This window comes from Pristis pectinata, chromosome 2 (genome assembly GCF_009764475.1).
Source record: "Pristis pectinata isolate sPriPec2 chromosome 2, sPriPec2.1.pri, whole genome shotgun sequence".
Taxonomy (NCBI): domain Eukaryota; kingdom Metazoa; phylum Chordata; class Chondrichthyes; order Rhinopristiformes; family Pristidae; genus Pristis; species Pristis pectinata.
In genome coordinates, this window is record NC_067406.1 from 45,249,266 (window position 1) to 45,267,711 (window position 18,446).

At 40.8% G+C, this 18,446-nt stretch overlaps 1 protein-coding gene across 1 annotated transcript in view; it reads left to right on the forward strand.

Moving 5' to 3' along the window:
• Nucleotides 1–18,446, forward strand: part of LOC127579224 (protein unc-13 homolog B-like) — a 399,584-nt gene that overhangs the window by 110,584 nt on the left and 270,554 nt on the right. The window contains 1 exon segment of the mRNA XM_052031832.1: nucleotides 7,660–7,759. Within this exon segment, the coding sequence (XP_051887792.1) occupies nucleotides 7,660–7,759 (100 nt within the window).

Sequence of the window (18,446 nt, forward strand, 5' to 3'; positions counted from 1 at the left end):
TAGGTGACCTACTCTAGTGATGCCATGATTATCTCCACCAACTCCTATTTTAACCAGTTGTTCGGTCCTGGGGTAAAGTAGGCATCTGAAGTAGGCAGGATCATATCATAAATAAGCAGGTTATGTCATTGGCTTTAACAGGGAAGCTGTTGTTGCTTTGCAGGCAAGCAAAGGTTGTCAGAGGCATTTCTGAGCCACAGGAGACTATTTTGATGGTTATTTTGATAAACTATTTTCACTTCTGGCTGTAGGAGAGCAGCTCCAATCCATTCCCAAAACCATTCCTCCTCCCCACCCTACCCCACTCACCCCAACATTGCTGGTGAACCTTCCTTTGATGGGCACTGGAATAGCCTGATACCTAGATTTCAGCTCATAGATGGTCATTTGCTACTTTTAGATTACTTCAGATGAGCAGCTGATTGATGACATGGAGATGAGGCCAAGGAGTTATGCTACTGAGGTACTTTAGACATTTGCCCTTGCTATTTCTCCACTTTCTGAAATCCCAAACTTTGCCTAGGAGAGAGAAGCATATTTCATACATAAAAATATAGCCTTTAGTTTTATTAACAAAGAGCAGATATATAATCCACTGAGTTTCTTATTTTTGTTATGGGTAAAAAAAATCCACTTACATTCTGATTTTCTCCATGATTTTATGAAGTGGTTTGGGCTAAATCTGTTTCACCAACTTTGGTTTTGTAGCCAATATTGGGCATGTTTTTCTAATATGAATTATCTTTGTAATTGCATGACTGGTTCTGCAGCAGCAAGTTTCAGTTTTCAAATATATCTACAAAGTAATATCTTAAGGTGCATATGATTATAACAAGCATCACAACAAAGTGACTAAAGTTGCAGCACTTGTGACACTTCCAGGCCGTAATGGAATATAGAACTGAGAAATGTGTTTGTTCTTAAATGATGGACACGAGCTAAGTGTTGATGTCAGTCTATGAGGTAGGAATATCTGGGAAGCAAAGGAATCATAGAATCAGAAAATAGTATTGCACAGAAAGAGGCCAAACAATTCATTGACTCTGCATGCACCTTTTTGCAGAGCAGCATAGTTAGTCCCATTCTCCCATTCATTCTTCATAGTCGGGCAATTCTTTTCCACATGTAGTTTACTAATTTGCTTTTGATAGAATCAGTATATGTAACCCTTTCACATAGTGCATTATGAATCTTAATCACTTGCTGCAAAAAAAATATTTTTTTATGATATCTCCGGTTCTTTGCCTTAAATCATTGACTTTTCAGATATTGGAAATCTCTATCTAAACCCTTTTTATAATTTTAAATATTACCATAAATTCTCCTCTTAGCCTTTTCTATTCCACAAACAACCTCAGTTTCTCCCATTTATCCATCCAACTGCGATCATATTTTCTCTCCTGAACCAAACTAGTAAATCTGGAGACTTGTGTTCTCTGCAAAGCCATGATGTGCTTTCAGAAATGTGATGCTCACCCAGGCAATATTCCAGCTGGGACTAAGCTTGTGGTTTGTGTAGGCTGAGCAAAACTTCCTGGGTTTTGCATTCCTTGTTTTTATTCATGAAGTCTAGAATTGGATTTGCTTTATTAACTGTTTTATTGCACTGTTCTGTTACCTTTATCTGTTCAAGTACCCATGGATTTCACTTCTTGCTCCCTCTTTAAAATCATCTTGTATAGCATGAATGGTCTCTCCTCATTCTTTATAAATGTTGAATTTTATCCTGACATGCCTCTGTCAATTCTATCGGTCTATGTCCACTTTATTCTGGTTCCTGGTGACCACATCTGCAGCAAGTGCAGTTGCTCAAGGAACTCAGGATCAAGGTTGATGACCTGGAATCTGAGCTTCAAACACTGCAACGCATCAGGAAGGGGGAGAGTTACCTGGACGCTGTGTTTCAGGAGGCAGTCATGCCCATTAGATTAACTACTTAAAATTCGGTCTGTGGTCAGGGACAAGAGGGTGTGACTGTGAGTGAGGCGGGCAGGGGGATCCAAGGGGTAGTGCTGGAGGAGCCTCAGCTCTTGAGCTTGTCCAACAGGTCTGAGATTCTTGCTCCCTGTGCGGATGAGAGTGGGAGCTATAGGAAGGATGAGCAATCTGTGCACCGTGGTTCAGGAGCCATTCAAGATGGGGGGAGAGAAGAGAAATGTAGTTGTAATTGGGGATAGTATAGTCAGGGGAATAGACACAATTCTCTGTCGCAAGGATCGAGAGTCCCGAAGGCTACGTTGCCTGCCTGGTGCCCGGGTTTGGGACATCTCATCTGACCTGCAGAGGAATTTGGAGTGGCAGGGGAGAGATCCAGTTGTCGTGGTCCATGTGGGTACTAACGATGTAGGTAGAACAAGGAAAGAGGTTCTGCTGAGGGAATTTGAACAGCTAGGAACTCAATTAAAAAGCAGAACCAAAAAGGTAATAATCTCTGGATTGCTACCTGAGCCATGTGCAAATTGGCACAGGGTCAATAAGATCAGAGAGTTAAATGTGTGGCTCAAAGATTGGTGTGGGAGCAGTGGTTTTGAATTTGTGGGACATTGGCACTGGTATTAGGGAAGGAGGGAGCTGTTCCGATGGGACGGGTCCACCTGAACCATGCTGGGACCAGGATCCTGGTGAATTGCATAACTAGGGCTGCAGATAGGGCTTTAAACTAAATTGTAAGGAGGTGGGTTCAACAGACTGGAAAAGTATGGATAAAGTAAAAGGGAAGGAAAATGCAGGATAGTTTACTGAAGTCTCCAGAATAAAGAATAAGACGGAAGGTTTTGAAAGAGATAAGAATTTAACTTTAGGCGACATGGAGACAAATTTGAGAAGGGTGGTGAATACAGGACAGTAGGTGTTATATTTGAATGCACACAGTATATGAAATAAGGTAGATGAGCTCATAGTTCAGTTAGAAACCGGCAGGCATGACGTTGTGGGCATCACAGAGTCGTGGTTAAAAGAAGATCTTAGCTGGGAGCTAAACATCCAAGGATACACATCCTATTGAAAAGACAGGCAGGTGGGCAAAGGGGGTGGGGTGGCTCTGTTGGGAAAAAATGAAATCAAATTTTTAGAAAGAAGTGACATAAGATCAGAAGATGTAGAATCCTTGTGGGTAGAGTTAAGAAACTGCAAGGGTAAAAAGACCCTGTTGGGAGTTATACAGGCCAAATAGTAGCCAGGATTTGGGGTACAAATTACAACAGGAGATAGAAAAGGCATGTTAAAAGGGCAATATTACGGTGGTCATGGAGGATTTCAATATACAGATGGATTGGGAAAATCAGGTTGGTACTGGATCCCAAGAGAAGGAGCTTGTAGAATGCCTTTGAGCTGGCTTTTTAGAGCAGCTTGTGGTCGAGCCCACTGGGGAAAAGGCAATTCTGGATTTGGTGTTGTGGAATGAACCAGATTTGATTAGGGAGCTTAAGGTAAAGGAATCCTTAGGAGGCAGTGATCATAATATGATAGAATTCACCCTGCAATTTGAGAGGGAGAAGCTAAAATTGGATGTATTGGTATTACAGTTGAGTAAAGGTAACTACAGGGCATGAGAGAGGAACTGGCCAAAGTTTATTGGAAGGGGACCTTAGCAGGGATGACAGTAGAGCAGCAATGGCAGGAGTTTCTGGGAGTAATTTGGAAGATGCAGGATCAGTTCATCCCAAAGAAGAGAAAGCTTTCTAAAGGGAGGATGAGACAACCATGGCTGACAAGGGAAGTCAAAGGCAGCATAAAAGCAAAAGAGAGGGCATACAATATTGCAAAAATTAGTGGGAAACTAGAGGATTTGGAAGCTTTTAAAAACTAACAGAAGGCAACTAAAAAAGCAATAAGGGGAGAAAAGGTGACATATAAAAGTAAATACCAAAAGTTTTTTCAGATATATAAAAAGTAAAAGAGAGGCAAGAGTGGACATCATACTGCTGGAAAATGATGCTGGAGAGGTAGTCATGGGGAACAAAGAAATGGTAGATGAACTGAACAAGTATTTTGTGTCAGTCTTCACTGTGGAAGACAACAGCAACATGCCAGAAATTTGAGAGTTGAGGGGGCAGAAGTGAGTGTAGTCGCTAATACTAAGGAGAAAGTGCTTGGGAAGCTGAAAGGTTTGAAGGTGGACCAGATGGACTACACCCCAGGGTTCTGAAAGACATAGCTGAAGAGATTGTGGAGGCATTAGTAATGATCTTTCAAGAATCACTTGAGTCAGGCATGGTTCTGGAGGACTGGAAAATCCAAATGTCATTCCACTCTTTAAGAAGGGAGGGAGGCAAAAGACAGGAAATTATAGGCCAGTTAGCCTGACTTCAGTGGTTGGTGAGATGTTAGAGTCCATTATTAAGGATGAGGTATTGGGGTATTTGGAAGCACTTGATAAAATAGGCTGAAGTCAGCATGGTTTCCTTAAGGGGAGCCTGGCAAGATCTACCTTGGTTTATTTTAATTCCCTTGGAGTATTCCATAGAACATAGAACAATTACAGGACAATTCAGGCCCTTCGGCCCACAAAGCTGTGCCGAACATGTCCCTACCCTAGAAATTACTAGGCTTACCCATAGCCCTCTATTTTACTCAGTTCCATGTACCTATCTAAGTCTCCTGAAAGACCCTATTGTATCAGCCTCCACCACCGTTTCCGGCAGCCCATTCCACACACTCACCACTCTCTGAGTAAAAAACTTACCCCGACATCTCCTCTATATCTACTCCCCAGCACCTCAAACCTATGTCCTCTTGTGGCCACCAATTCAGCCCTGGGGAAAAGCCTCTGACTATCTACTCTATCAATACCTCTCATCATCTTACACACCTCAGTCAAGTCCCCCCTCATCCTCCGTCTCTCCAAGGAGAAAAGGCCGAGTTCCCTCAACCTGCTTTCATAAGGCATGGTCCGCATTCCAGGCAGCATCCTTTTAAGTCTCCTCTGCACCCTCTCTATGGCTTCCACATCTTTCCTGTAGTGAAGCGACCAGAACTGAGCACAATACTCCAAGTGGGGTCTGACCAGGGACCTATATAGCTGCAACAATACTCACGGCTCCTAAATTCAGTTCCCCGATTGATGAAGGACAATACACCATATGCCTTCTTAACCACAGACTCAACCTGTGCATCTGCTTTGAGCGTCCTATGGACTCAGACTCCAAGATCCCTCTGATCCTCCACACTGCCAAGAGTCCTACCATTAATACTATATTCCGCCAACATATTTGACCTACCAAAATGAACCACTTCACACTTATCCTGGCCTCTCCTTCCTCTGTATGCCATGACGTTCCCACTTCTGGTGAGTCTGTCCTCCTGGTGGGACAAAATGGACCAAAGAATTGTGATGGAAGAGTCTGGGATTTTTGTTGTGAGCTGAATATAATGATACATCAGGTTGTTTGCTTGACTCACCTGTGCTTCTCCTAGTAGAAACATCAATTTCTGGATGTTTGTGAGGCAGACTTTGCATGGTTGACATTTGTTCAAATCTGGTAGCAAGGTTGATGTCAGATGGTCTGTCCAGTTTTATTATTCTGTGCTTTAACGGAGAAGTTTTGATAGAACTCTTGTGGCTAGCTATGTCATCTCGGAGGGTAATTAACAATCAACCATATTGTTGTGGGTGTGGATTCCATAGCCTAGACCAGGTAAGGGCATCAGAGAACTGAAAAGTTTTTAAGGCACTGTTTGCCATTTCTGATACTAGTGTCTTTCTTAAAAAATTCCAGTCTATACCATTCCCCCCCATTACTGTTTCTGCTGTTCCTTCCCTTCCAGCTGGTAGATATCATATATTTTTGGAGGTGCTGTTGAAGAAGTCTTGGTAAGCTGGTAAAGTTCATCTTGTTGATGGCATACATTGCAGGTATTGTGTGCTGGTGATGGAAGAAGTGAATGTTTAAGGCTGATAAAATTTGACATAATTTAGCTTAATCAATATCCTAAACCATTCCACAGTTGATTAAATCAGCATTTAATTTTATTAGCTTTGGAAAACTGTGAGTACATACTGTATCTGCCATTTAATTGAAGTTTATTGACCACTTAATAATGAGCATGCAGAACAAAAGAGAATATCAATTGTTACAAGTTAGCTTTGTACTTTAATATGTAAACAATAAATCTTGTTTCTGACCAAGTCTCTGAGTTGAAAAGTTAACTTGGTTTCTCTTTCCACAGATGCTATCTTACCTACTGAGTGTATCTGATATTTTCCTGTTTTTATTTCAGATTTCCAACAGCTACATTTATTTTTGATTTGTTCCCAATGTTAGCTACCAATGCAGAGAAGGGGACATTAGTACAAATTAATGGAAAGATAGGTTTAAGACTGATATTAGGAAGAGCTTCTTTCAAAAGAAAAGTGTTAATTAACCTAAACAGTTCTTGGGCTAAGGAAAAGCTTCTCATTAAAGAAACAGCTAGATGCTACGATAATGGAATACAGTGACGTTGCACCAACCTACCCATTAAAAATGTGCATGCAGTGAGAGAAAGTAATGAGGAAGGCAAACGGATTTTATTGCAAGGGGCACAGAGTGTAAAAGTAGGGAAGTAGGGAGCTTTACAGAGCACTGGTGAAACTGAACCTGGAATATTGTATGCAGTCGTGGGTTTTGATGTTTAAGGAAGGGGTGCTTACATTGGACAGAAGGTTTCAAAGTTTTATTAGAAGGTTTCAAAGTTTTAGTAGGTTAATTCCTGGAAAGAAGGGGTTGACATATGAAGAAAAGTCCAGCAAATTGGGCTTATGCTTTTTGGAGGGTGAAGGTATGTTTTCTCTTGGCGGGGTATTTGGAATAGGGAGCATAGTTTCTGAATAAGGGGTCGTCCAATTCAGATGGCGATTAGGAGGAAATTGTTCTCTCAGAAAACCATGAATCTTTGAAATTTTCTACCCCAAAGAACTGTGGAGGTGGAGTAATTGAGTTTATTTAAGGTGGAGAATAATAGGCATTTAAACTACAGGAAAGTTGGGTTATGGGGAGAATGCAGAGAAGTGGTGTAGTGGCCAAGATTAGATCAGACATAACTTTTCTGAACAGGGCCGATTAGTATATTGTTGCTTCTGTTTCCTGTTATCTTAAGCTCTGCTGTGAGAGGCACCACCTTTTCTCCACTTGGCATCTCAGGAGGTTTGTTGGCAAACTAGACATCTAAATGTGAGAAGAAGTGGATTCTAGGACTTCCATGAACCCACTTGTCTGAATAGCAATCCCTGTCTATATTCCCTCAACAATGCTTGTTAACTCAAGACATGGTGGTATCACTTCTGTTTGCCTGTGTAACCTCATCAAGCTCTTCAACCACCATTGTCTGTGATCTCCATTTCTGGCTGCTTGGGTATTTTCCTCATTTGCTTCACTCCTGGCGTTTGTGCACGCAGTTACTGAGGAATTTCTACCCTAACCCTCCTTGTATCTCAAACTCACTTTATACCTTTAAAACACACATTAAAACTAACCATGCCTTCTGAAGTGGTTTGATGTCAACATTTTGTAATGACTGTCTTAAGAAATAGCTAAGTATCTTTTTATAACCTTAGTGTTGTTATATTAATGTAAGTTAATTGTTGTGATAAAACACTACTGGACGTGAGATTAAAATGGAACTGTTATAACTTGTATCTGATTTGCAGTTGTATCAAAAGGCTCTTTTGTTTTTTGACAGATAAATTTAACACTTATGTGACACTGAAAGTACAGAATGTTAAAAGTACTACAATAGCAGTGCGAGGGGATCAGCCTTGTTGGGAGCAAGACTTCATGTTGTAAGTACCAACTTAAGTTTCTGTTTTGACTTATTTTGGTAGGCCTCATTCCTGGATAATTTTGAGAATGGGGGTAGGGTGGCGATGGCAGTAGTAATAATGGGTACTTATAAATGCTTTACAATTCACTTATTTAAAAAAAAACATTAAAAGGTCAATAAAAATAAACTGTTGAAGACAATGTGATGCATTGCTCCTGTGATTCTTCAAGAAATCTTACTTATGTAAAAAATTTCCTTGAAATATATGTCACCGATAAATTTAGAAACTCATAATTGCCTGCCAGATGGTAGACTTAGAAGATTACTTCGCACAGTAATCTGGGGCTTGATTTTATAAACTGAGGATCACATTCTGAATCCTAACTTGAACAATTAACATTTTTAAAAAAATTAATTTGGGAACGACAAGGTTTGTTGTTTCCTTTTTAAATAAAGTGAAATAGTAGTATGCTTATAGTTTTACATTTGTGGGTTTAATAATTGTTGCAGATCTTGTCCTGTTCCATGGAGTGACAGATGTAGTTGTGAGCCTATTACATCTGTCACAGTGCCATGTGTTGCTTTGGAAACGGGGTTGGAAGTATATAAAGCTATAAACTGCTAAGCACCTGCAAAACAACATGGCAGCATGATTGCTGCTTCATTTATTATTGAATACATTTCCTAATGTTTTGATTATCTTTAATGAAAATTGAACATTTTACTGCAAAAAAAATGCTGATTTGTGTCTGATTCCCAAGTACAGCTCTCTTAATGGTGTAATTTGCTGATCTTAACACTTTACTTTAGGTCCCAGAAAATATTGTTGGGAAGCAATAATTGATTTCCCTGTGTTTTTTTTCCCCTTATAGTCTGCCTTTTGACTACACGGCAGAGATTGGAAACTCGGTATATGAAGAGATGTATATGCTGTCAAAATCCTGAACCCATGATATTGTTTCGGGGCAGTATTGATGGGTTGCTTGTATAGTTTAAAAGCAGATTTGCATCCCTATGAATTACTTTGCTAATTAATTGCAAATGTAAAACATAGATAAATTATTTATAAGGCACATTATTTAAATTAGAAAATACACTATTATTTTCTGGAAATATCTATTGGGAATTTTACAATTAGCTTTTTTAGGATATTTTAGCTTTGTTGCAGTTGCTTGTGCGATTTGTAAGATGAGCAGGTTGACATATTCCCATAAAAAATGGAAATGATTTTTTTTCACTTTGCTCTGAGTGAAATGTGTAGAAGGATTGAGCAGGCTATACTAACTTATTTGGCACAGTTTCTGCACTTAAAGTATTTTGTTTTTTAATGAGAGGAAATGAGCTTTTAAGCAAGTGAGCATCACTTCTTTGGCTCGGTTGAAAAATCTTTTTTCCCCCAACCATATTCTGCTGACATTTCTGAATACAGTTGCTATTGATTTCACTGCAACTTCTATTTATATTGTGGCTTTACGCTAGCAAAATATCCCAGGAGCATTCTCAAATAAAATCTGACAATGAGCTCATTAGGAGATATTAGGGCACATGACCGTAGCCCTGACTTGCTCTCACGCATGCCACCACCTCCTCCAAACTTGTCCACTGTCCAGATCCCGCAACTACCAAGGCGGGTAGTGTAAGCCTAACTATTGTACTAGTCTAGTAACTTCCATTCATCAGGAAGAGGGGCACAGTGAAAGGATTGTTCCAAACTGGGAGCAAAGAGAGCAGGGATAGAAGAGAGAAAAAAAGGAGCTTGTGTGAGGGAGAAAGAGAGATTTTTAAGAGGGCAGAGAGTAAAAGAGATCATGAAATTCAGTGGAGCGAGGATTGTCAGACTTGGGGGGGGGGGGGGCAGGGGGAAGGGGTTGTAAACAGTCTCTGGTCCTGAACCGGCCTGCCTTCCCCTTGTTAGTCTTTCCTCCTTGGGCCTTGTGCTTCCTAGGCAGAGTCAACTAGAACATATGAAAGAAGGCATATTTAACAAATCTGTTAGTTTTTTTTCAGATTATAATTGGCATAATAGATAATTGGGAACCAGTGGATGTGATGTATTTAAACTTTCAGAAAGACCTCCAAAGTACCACATAAGAGGTTGTTAAAAAAAGTAGAGCACATCAGGTTGAGGGTAATAGCACGGCTTGATGAATGGAAAACAAAAAGGTAAGAATAAAGAAGTCATTTTTGTGTTGATAGAATGTTGCTGGTGAGGGAATCACAGGGGTTGTTGCTGAGGCCCCAGTCTTTCACTATCTCTATCACTGACCTGGATGAAGGGATTAAGTATAATTTATCAAAGTTGGGTACCAGTGTGAGTTATGACAAGAATGCAGAGAGGCTGGAAGAGTATACTGATAGACTAATTGAATGGACAAAGACATGGCCTATGAGATATAATGTGAAAAAATATAGAGGTCCCTTTATTAGGAAAAATAAAAAAAAAACCAGAGTAATTTTTAAATGGTGAGAGATTGAAAGGTGCTGGTGATCAGAGAGACGTGGATCACTGAAAGTTAATGTGCAGGTACAGCATGCAAATTGTATATTATCCTTAATTGCAGGAGAATTTGGGCCTTGATGTTACTGCATCTGGAAGATCCCATTTGTGTCTGCTGTGCCTAACTAGGGAAGGATATATTTGTGTTAGAGAGAATGCAGAAAAGTTAACCAGCTTTGATTCCTGGGTTGGAGGTATTGACCTAAGAGTAGAGTTTAAGCAACCCAGGCCTGTATGCTCTGGACTTCAGAAGAATGAGAGATGATGTCATTGAAAGGCCCAAAATTATTATGCGGTTTATAAGGGCAAACACAGGGATTAAGTTTCCTCTGGCTGGAGTATTGAGAACCACGTTCACAACCTCAAAGTTTTAAGGTTGGCCATTTGAAACTGAGAAGAATCAGAATCAAGTTTATTATCACTGATATATGTCGTGAAATTTGTTGTTTTGCAGCAGCAATACAGTGCAAGACATAAAAGTGACTATAAGTCACCAAAAAAATAAATAAATAAAATAGTGCAAAAGAGGAATAATGAGGTAGAGTTCATGGGTTAATGGACTATTCAGAAATCTGATGGCAGAGGAGAAGAAGCTGTTCCTGAAACGTTGAGTGCGGGTCTTCAGGCTCCTGTACCTCCTCCCTGATGGTAGTAATGAGAAGAGGGCATGTCCCAGATGGTGAGGTTCCTTAATGAGGGATGCTGCCTTCCTGAGACACCGCCTCTTAAAGATGTCCTCGATGGTAGGGAGGGTTGTGCTTCCGATGGAGCTGGCTGAGTATACAACCCTCTGCAGCCTCTTTTGATTCTGCACATTGGAGCGTCGATATCAGGCAGTGATGCAGCCAGTCAGAATGCTCTCTACTGTACATCTATAGAAATTTGCAAGAGTCTTTGGTGACGGACCAAATCTCTTCAAACTCCGAATGAAGTAAACTGCTGGCATGCCTTCTTCGTGATTGCATCAATGTGTTGGGCCGAGGATAGATCCTCTGAGATGTTGACACCCAGGAACTTGAAGCTGCTCATCCTTTCCACTGCTGACCCCTCAGTGAAGACTGGTGTGTGTTCTCAGACTTCCCCTTCCTGAAGTCCACAATCAATTTCTTGGTCTTGCTGATGTTGAATGTGACGTTGTTATTGCGACGCCACACAACCAGCCGATCTGTCTCACTCCTCTATGCCTCCTCGTTGCCATCTGAGAGTGGTGTCATTGGTGAATTTATAGATGGTGTTTGAACAGTGCCTAGCCGTACAGTCATGAGTGTAGAGAGAGTAGAGCAGTGAGCTAAGCACGCATCCTTGAGGTGCGCCTGTGTTGATTGTCAGCGAGGAGGAGATATTATTACCGATTCACAGAAAACAAAATCTTCAGCCAGAGATTAGTGAATCTTTGGAATTCTCAACCCAAAAGGATTGTAGAGGTTTAGAGCCTGAATATGTTTATGACAAGAGGTCATCAGAGTTTTGGATATTAAGGAATATGGTGTTAGTACAAGAAAGTGGAGTTGTGATAATATATCAGTCATGATTTTATTTCAGGCTTGCAGAATGGCCTGCCCCTGATGCTATTGATGTTCTTGCTCAACTGTCTTTCCCCAAAGTTTGATATCTAACTATCCAGCCCAGAAATTCTATCACTTCATGAAAATGGAAAATTATTTCTTTTTCTCGTGTGAAGTGTGATAACAGCTGTTTCCAGATAACTTTGTATCACTCTTGAAATGTGATCAGTCTCTTCAGGACATAATTTGCATTCATGAACACCGTGGTCGTTCCAGAACAATGCAAAACTGGGAGCCCACAGCTTAGTCTTGTATCCTATGAGGACCCATCTCCTAAATGCCAGTTCACTGTCAATCTCTGATCTGCTGCACCATCATTCGTCAGTCCTTGCTAGCGTTCCTTGTCCCCTATCAGCTGACCTGTTTTCCAACCATTTGTGACAGTGTTCCCTAACCACCATTCACCCCACCAGACAACCACCTTTGCTGGGATCCCCAATTGGGCCTCTGGCTGTACCTGTTCTCAAATTACACTGGAAAGACTGTTGCTGGCATCATGCTGCAGCACTCATCTAGCACAAACATTAGGGTGCACTAGAACTTCTGAGAAACTGTCTTGTCTTCAGTGGTGTTAATATAAGTGAGGGCCCAGCACTGCTCCCTGTGGCAGTCAACTAGAAATGAGCTGCCAACCTGAAAGTGATCCATTTATTCCAGGTTGTCTTCTGACCTTTAATCAATCCTCTTGGCCTGCTAATGTCTTGCCCTCAATCTTCACATTCAGGCAAAGGACATGACTAACATGTTAAATGACATTTCTGTTTCTTCTTGAGAAGGCAGATGAGGTGAGGTTACAATAAAAGAGAAGATTTGCATTTCTGAATCTGGGAACTCACCTTATGCAGATGGAATGCAACCTCGGTTGCTGAAAGAAGCTAAGATATTAGAAAAAGAGGCAGAGAGTACTGTCTTTCCAACATCACTGAATACTGGAGTTGGGCTAATGTTGTTTCACTATCAACAAAGAGGAAGGGGATAAACCAAGGTGTCAGCCTAATATCAGTGAAGAAGAAGTAATCGGAATCCATTATAATGGTTAAAATAAATTTTCATTTGGAAAGGCATGGCTTAGTTAAGCAGAGTCACAAAGATTTGTTGAAGGCTGGAACTATTAAAGCAGGTCAGGTAGGTTCTGTAGAGAGAGAAACAGTTAAAACTTCAGGTAAATAATCCTTCATCAGAGCTGAGAAAGTGAGTGTGTTTGAAGTTGCAAAGTAGAGAATGTCTGTGACAGGCTGGAGATAAAGGTTGTCCAGATGACGCATTTGCTTTCAGTGGCCCATGAAAAGAGGGAAATGAATGTTTGTATGCCTATAGCCAAAGAGTGTGGAGGAGTGTAAATGGATGAAGAAAGGGAAGCCAAACAGAGAGAGAAAAACAAAACTGCTGGAACTGAGATGAAGAACACAGTACTTACTGAGAATTTGAAATAAAAGAATGGTGGAAATATTCAGCAGCTCAGCTAGATCAGATCAAGTCTTCTAGTCCAGAAGATTAAGACCCTCGGGATACAAGGTGAGTTAGTAAAGTACATACAAAATTGGCTTGGACATAGAAGACAGAGGGTCGTGGTGGAGGTGTGTTTCTCTGACTGGAAGTCTCAGTGGTGTTCCGCAAGTGGTGATTTATAGATAAGTGATCTGGATGAAAATGTAGGTGGTTTGATTAGCAAGTTTGCAAATGACATAAAAATTGGCAGAGTTGTGAATAGTGAGGAAGGTTGTCAAATGATACAGCAGGATACAGATCTGTTGAAAATTTGGGCAGAGAAATGGCAGATAGAATTTAATCAGCATAATTGTGAAGTATTGCATTTTGGGAGGTTAAAATATATTGGTTAGGGCATTGAGTATAGAAGTCGAAGTCATGTTGAAGCTATATTAAAATTTTGGTCAGGCCACATTTGGAGTATGGTGTGCAGTTCTGGTCACTACACTGTAGGAAGGATGCAGAGGCTTTGGAGAGTATATAGAAGAGGTTCACCAGGATGTTGCCTGGATTGGAGTGTACTAGCTATAAGGAGAGGTTGGACAAACTTCGATTGTTTTCGCTGGAGTGTTGGAGGCTGAAGGGCAATCTGAAAGAAGTATAAAGAAAAATTATGAGAAGCAGAGATTGGGTCAATAATCAGAGTATTTTTCCCAGGGTGGAATTGTCATATACCAGAGGGTATAAATTTAAGGTGAGGGGGGAAAATTTAAAGGAGATGTGAGAGGAAAGTTTTTTTTATGCAGAGAATGATGGGTGCCTGGAACGTGCTAACATGGGAGTTGGTAGAAGCAAATTTGACAGTGATGTTTAAAAGGCATTTAGACAGACACATGAACAAGCACAGAATAGAGAGATATGGACCATGTGTGGGCAGATGGATTAGTATAGATTGCATCATGGTTAGCACAGACATGGTGGGCTGAAAGGCCTTTTCCTGTGCTGTACTACTCTATGTTCTATGTAGCGCCTATGAACAGAGAAAAACCTGAGTTGATGTTACACATGCAAGATCTTTCATCAAAACTGTCCAGTTCTGATACAAAGAGGGAAGGCTGGCTATTAAAATAGTTGAATTAAATATTGATTCCTGCAAGCTGCATTATGCCCAGAGAAGATAAGTTGCTGTTTCTCAAGCTTAAGTTGGATTTCTTTGGAGTTACAGAGAGCCACAAATGTCACACTGGGAATGGGGTATGACATAAAGAAGTGACTGTAAGGTCAGGGTCCTCCCTAAGGATTGAAAGGAGGAATCCTGCAAAATGTTCACTCAGTCTGCAAATTGAAACAAGATTGTTTTCTCACTTTTTAAAAATTCTGATGAAGAACCTTTGACCTGAAATGTTATCCCTTTTTCTCTCTCTGCAGATGTTGCCTGACATGCTGAGTATTGTCAGCATTTTCTGTTTTATTTCAGATTTCCAGCATTTTTTGTTGCTTTTCAGTTTTTGTTAGTCATTTTGTGCTGACTAATTTGATTGAATTGTTTGAAATAATACACAAGTTTAAGTTGGTGAAGCACATCTTATAATAACTGATTTTCAGAAGGCAAAGTCAGATCAAGTTTATTGTCATATGTATGTATAAAACTTATTTGTGGCAGCATCACAGGCACATAGAATCAGATACAGAATATTCACAAGAAAACATAAATTAAACAAATTATACACAATTTTTACAAGAAAGAACACAACTCAAACAAAAAAAGATCCATTGTAGTGCAAAGTGGTCATAGTGTTGCTATACTGAGGTGGTGATTAGGGTTGTGCAAGTTGGTTCAAGAACCAAATGGTTGAAGGGAAATAGCTGTTCTTGAATCTGATAAGATATCTTTATTAGTCACATGTACATTGAAACACACAGTGAAATGCATCTTTTGCGTAGAGTGTTCTAGGGGCAGCCCGCAAGTGTTGTCATGCTTCCGGCGCCAACGTAGCATGCCCACAACTTCCTAACCCATACGCCTTTGGAATGTGGGAGAACGTACAAACTCCTTACAGACAGCAGCGGGAATCGAACCCGGGTTGCTGGCGCTGTAATAGCGTTAAGCTAACCGTTACACTACTGTGTGTGGGACTTCAGGTTTCTGTACCTCCTTCCTGATGGTAGCTGCAAGAAGATGGCATGAGCAGGATAGTGGATATTTTTGATGGTAGATTTTGCCTTGCTAGACCATGATGCATCCAGTCAGGATACTTTCAACAGTACACCTGTAGAAGTTTGTTAGTGTGTTTGGTGACATGCTGAGCCCCCTTAACCTTCTAAGAAAGTAAAGACGTTGGTGCACCTTCCTTGTGATTGCTTCTATGTGCTGGGCCCAGGATAGGTCATTTGATATGTTAAGGCCCAGGAATTTAAAGCTGCTGACCCTCTCCACCACAGTTCCACCAATATAGACAACTGTGTGTTTGCCCTCCTTCCCCTTCCTGAAGTCAACAATCAGTTCTTCAGTTTCACTGACATTGACTGAGAGGTTTTTGTTGTGGCACCACTCATGTGATGGGTCCAACAACAGAGATGTTGTCGGTGAATTTGTATATTGCTTTGGAGCTGTGCTTAGCCACACAGTTGTGTGTATAGGGAGTAGAGTCGGGGGCTAAGCATGCAGCCTTAAGGCACACCTGGTTTGATGATCAGCGAGGAGGAGATGTTGTTACCAATTTTCACTGATTGAGATCTGCCAATGAGGAAGTCGAGGATCTAGTTACAGAGGGAGGTACAGAGGATCAGGTCTTGGATGGGATGACTGTGTTGAACACCAAATTGTAGGTGATGAACAGCATCCTGACATATTTGTTCCTGTTGTTTAAATGGTCCAAAGCAGAGTGAAAGGCCAGAGAAATTGCATCTGCTGTTGATCTGTTGTGCCAGCAGGCAAATTGAAGCAGATCCAGGTCCTCTCTGAGGCAGGAGTTGATTTGCACTAAAACCAACCTCTCAAAGCACTTCATTATGGTTGATGTAAGCACTATTGGACAGTAGTCATTGAGGCAGATCACCATGCTCTTCTTGGCCACCGGTACAATAGATGCTATTTTGAAGCAGGTGGGAACCTCAGATCGCAGAAGCAAGAGGTTGAATATGTCCCTAAAAACACCATTCATTTGGTCTGCACAGATCTTTAGTACTCTGGCTAGGTATGCCATCTAGACCAGATGCCTTTCGTGCATTCATCCTCTTGAAGGATGCCAAGACGATGGTCTCAGAGACTAAGATTACAGGGTCATCCGGAGATGTGGGGGCTCGTGTGGGTGTATCATAGTTCTCCCTATCAAAGCATTCATAAAAACATTTGCTAAAGTGCCATACAAAAGATTTTTTCATACAAATTGGCTCACTGCTAGGTAGAAAAGGGTAGTGATGGATGGGTGTTTTTCAGATGAGAGGAGGTTTGTTTTGTTATTGCCCAAGCACCAGTTTTATGTCCTTTGCTCTTCTCAACTTTTAATCACCTGGATTTTGCTTTAGAGAGCACAATTGTCAAGTTTTTGAAAGATACAACATTTTGATAGTGATACATACCAAAGGACATTAGCATAAGCTTCAGGATAATATTGGCAAAAGAACATAGAACAGTACAATACAAGGGACATGCCCTTTGGCCCACAATGTCTGTACTGACCATGCCAATCTAACTAATCTGCCTCTTAGCTTAAAGCTATGCCCTCTAGTATTTGATATTTCCACCCAGGGGAAAATGCCTCTGACGATCTACCCTATGCCTCTCATAATTTTATGTATTTCTGTCAGGTCACCTCTCATTCTCCAATGCCTTCATCAGTCAAGGTGTTGAGTTTAAAAGTAGGGAAGTCATGTTGCACTTATATAAAACTTTTGTTAGGCCACATTGATTCACTCCACCTGCTTCAAAATGGCATCTATTGTACAGGTGCCCAAGAAGAGCGTGGTGACCTGCCTCACTGACGACCGAACAAATCAAAATTGTATCCTCATAGCTAATACTCTCTAACCAAGGCTACATCCTGGTGAGCCGCTTCTGCACTCTCTCCAAAGTCTCCACATATTTCTTGTAATGTGGTGACCAGAAGTGCATGCAATATGCCAAATGTGGCCTAACCATAGTTTTATACAGCTGCAACAAGACTTCCTTACTTATATACTCAACATATCAATCGATGAAGGCAAGTATGGTGAATTATGCAAAAAGATGATAAATGGATTCAGAGTAGAGAAGCATATCATTGGGGAGGATTAGCGTGAAAAGGCAAAAATGGCATGATTTTGAAAGTATGTTAATTTTATTTATTTAATACTTGAGTATTTATCAAGCTAAGCAATAGTATGTTCAGTGTCCAAGTATAGGTGGAATCCACAGCTGAATTTAGTCAGTGGACACTCCTCAGTGATATGTTTCAATATTTGTACTGTTTCACAGATGCTGTCTGAATTACCTGGTTGATTGTTGAGGCTTTGTTCAGACCTGAACCAATTAAGAATGACTCACTCATGGTGGGATAGCACAGTGGTGATGCAGACAGTGCATGGTCTTACAGCTCCAGAGACCCAGGTTTGATTCTGACCTCTGGAGATGTCTGTGTGGGGGTTTTGTATGTTGTCCCTGTAGTTCCCAGTAGCTCTAGTTTTGTCCCACATCCCAAGGGTGTGCTGGTTGATAGGTTAATTGCCCACTGTAAAATTATCCTTACTGTATTGGCTGGTGGAAAAATCAGGGGAATGTTAATAGGCATGTGTGAAAGAATTGGTTGCAGGGAAATAAGTGGGGGAATGTGATTGCTCTGAGGTAACCAGTTCTTTGATTTCTCCAAGTATTAGTTTTCTCATCACATGAACCATGAAACGTTTGCTGCAGAGTAGCGGTTCATTGACACAAGGGAGTACTCTTGTTGTTTTAACAAGTAGATCTATCTGCCACACCTTATCACCCTTCACTCTTTTTGTTGTAAGAATGCCTTCCTGCTATGAACCAGGTCCCTTGAAGCATAGCTGGTTCATAGCTGGAGTACAATATGGATCATGAGAATGTGTGGAAAGGTGTGCAAGACTTGGCATGATGTCAGCTATGGCAAGTGTAGATGAGCAGAAAGATCTTGGTGTTTCTATACATCCTTAAAGGTAGCTTGACACATTGATGAGATGATTAAGGAAGCATGAGGGTTATTTGGATTTTTAAGTTT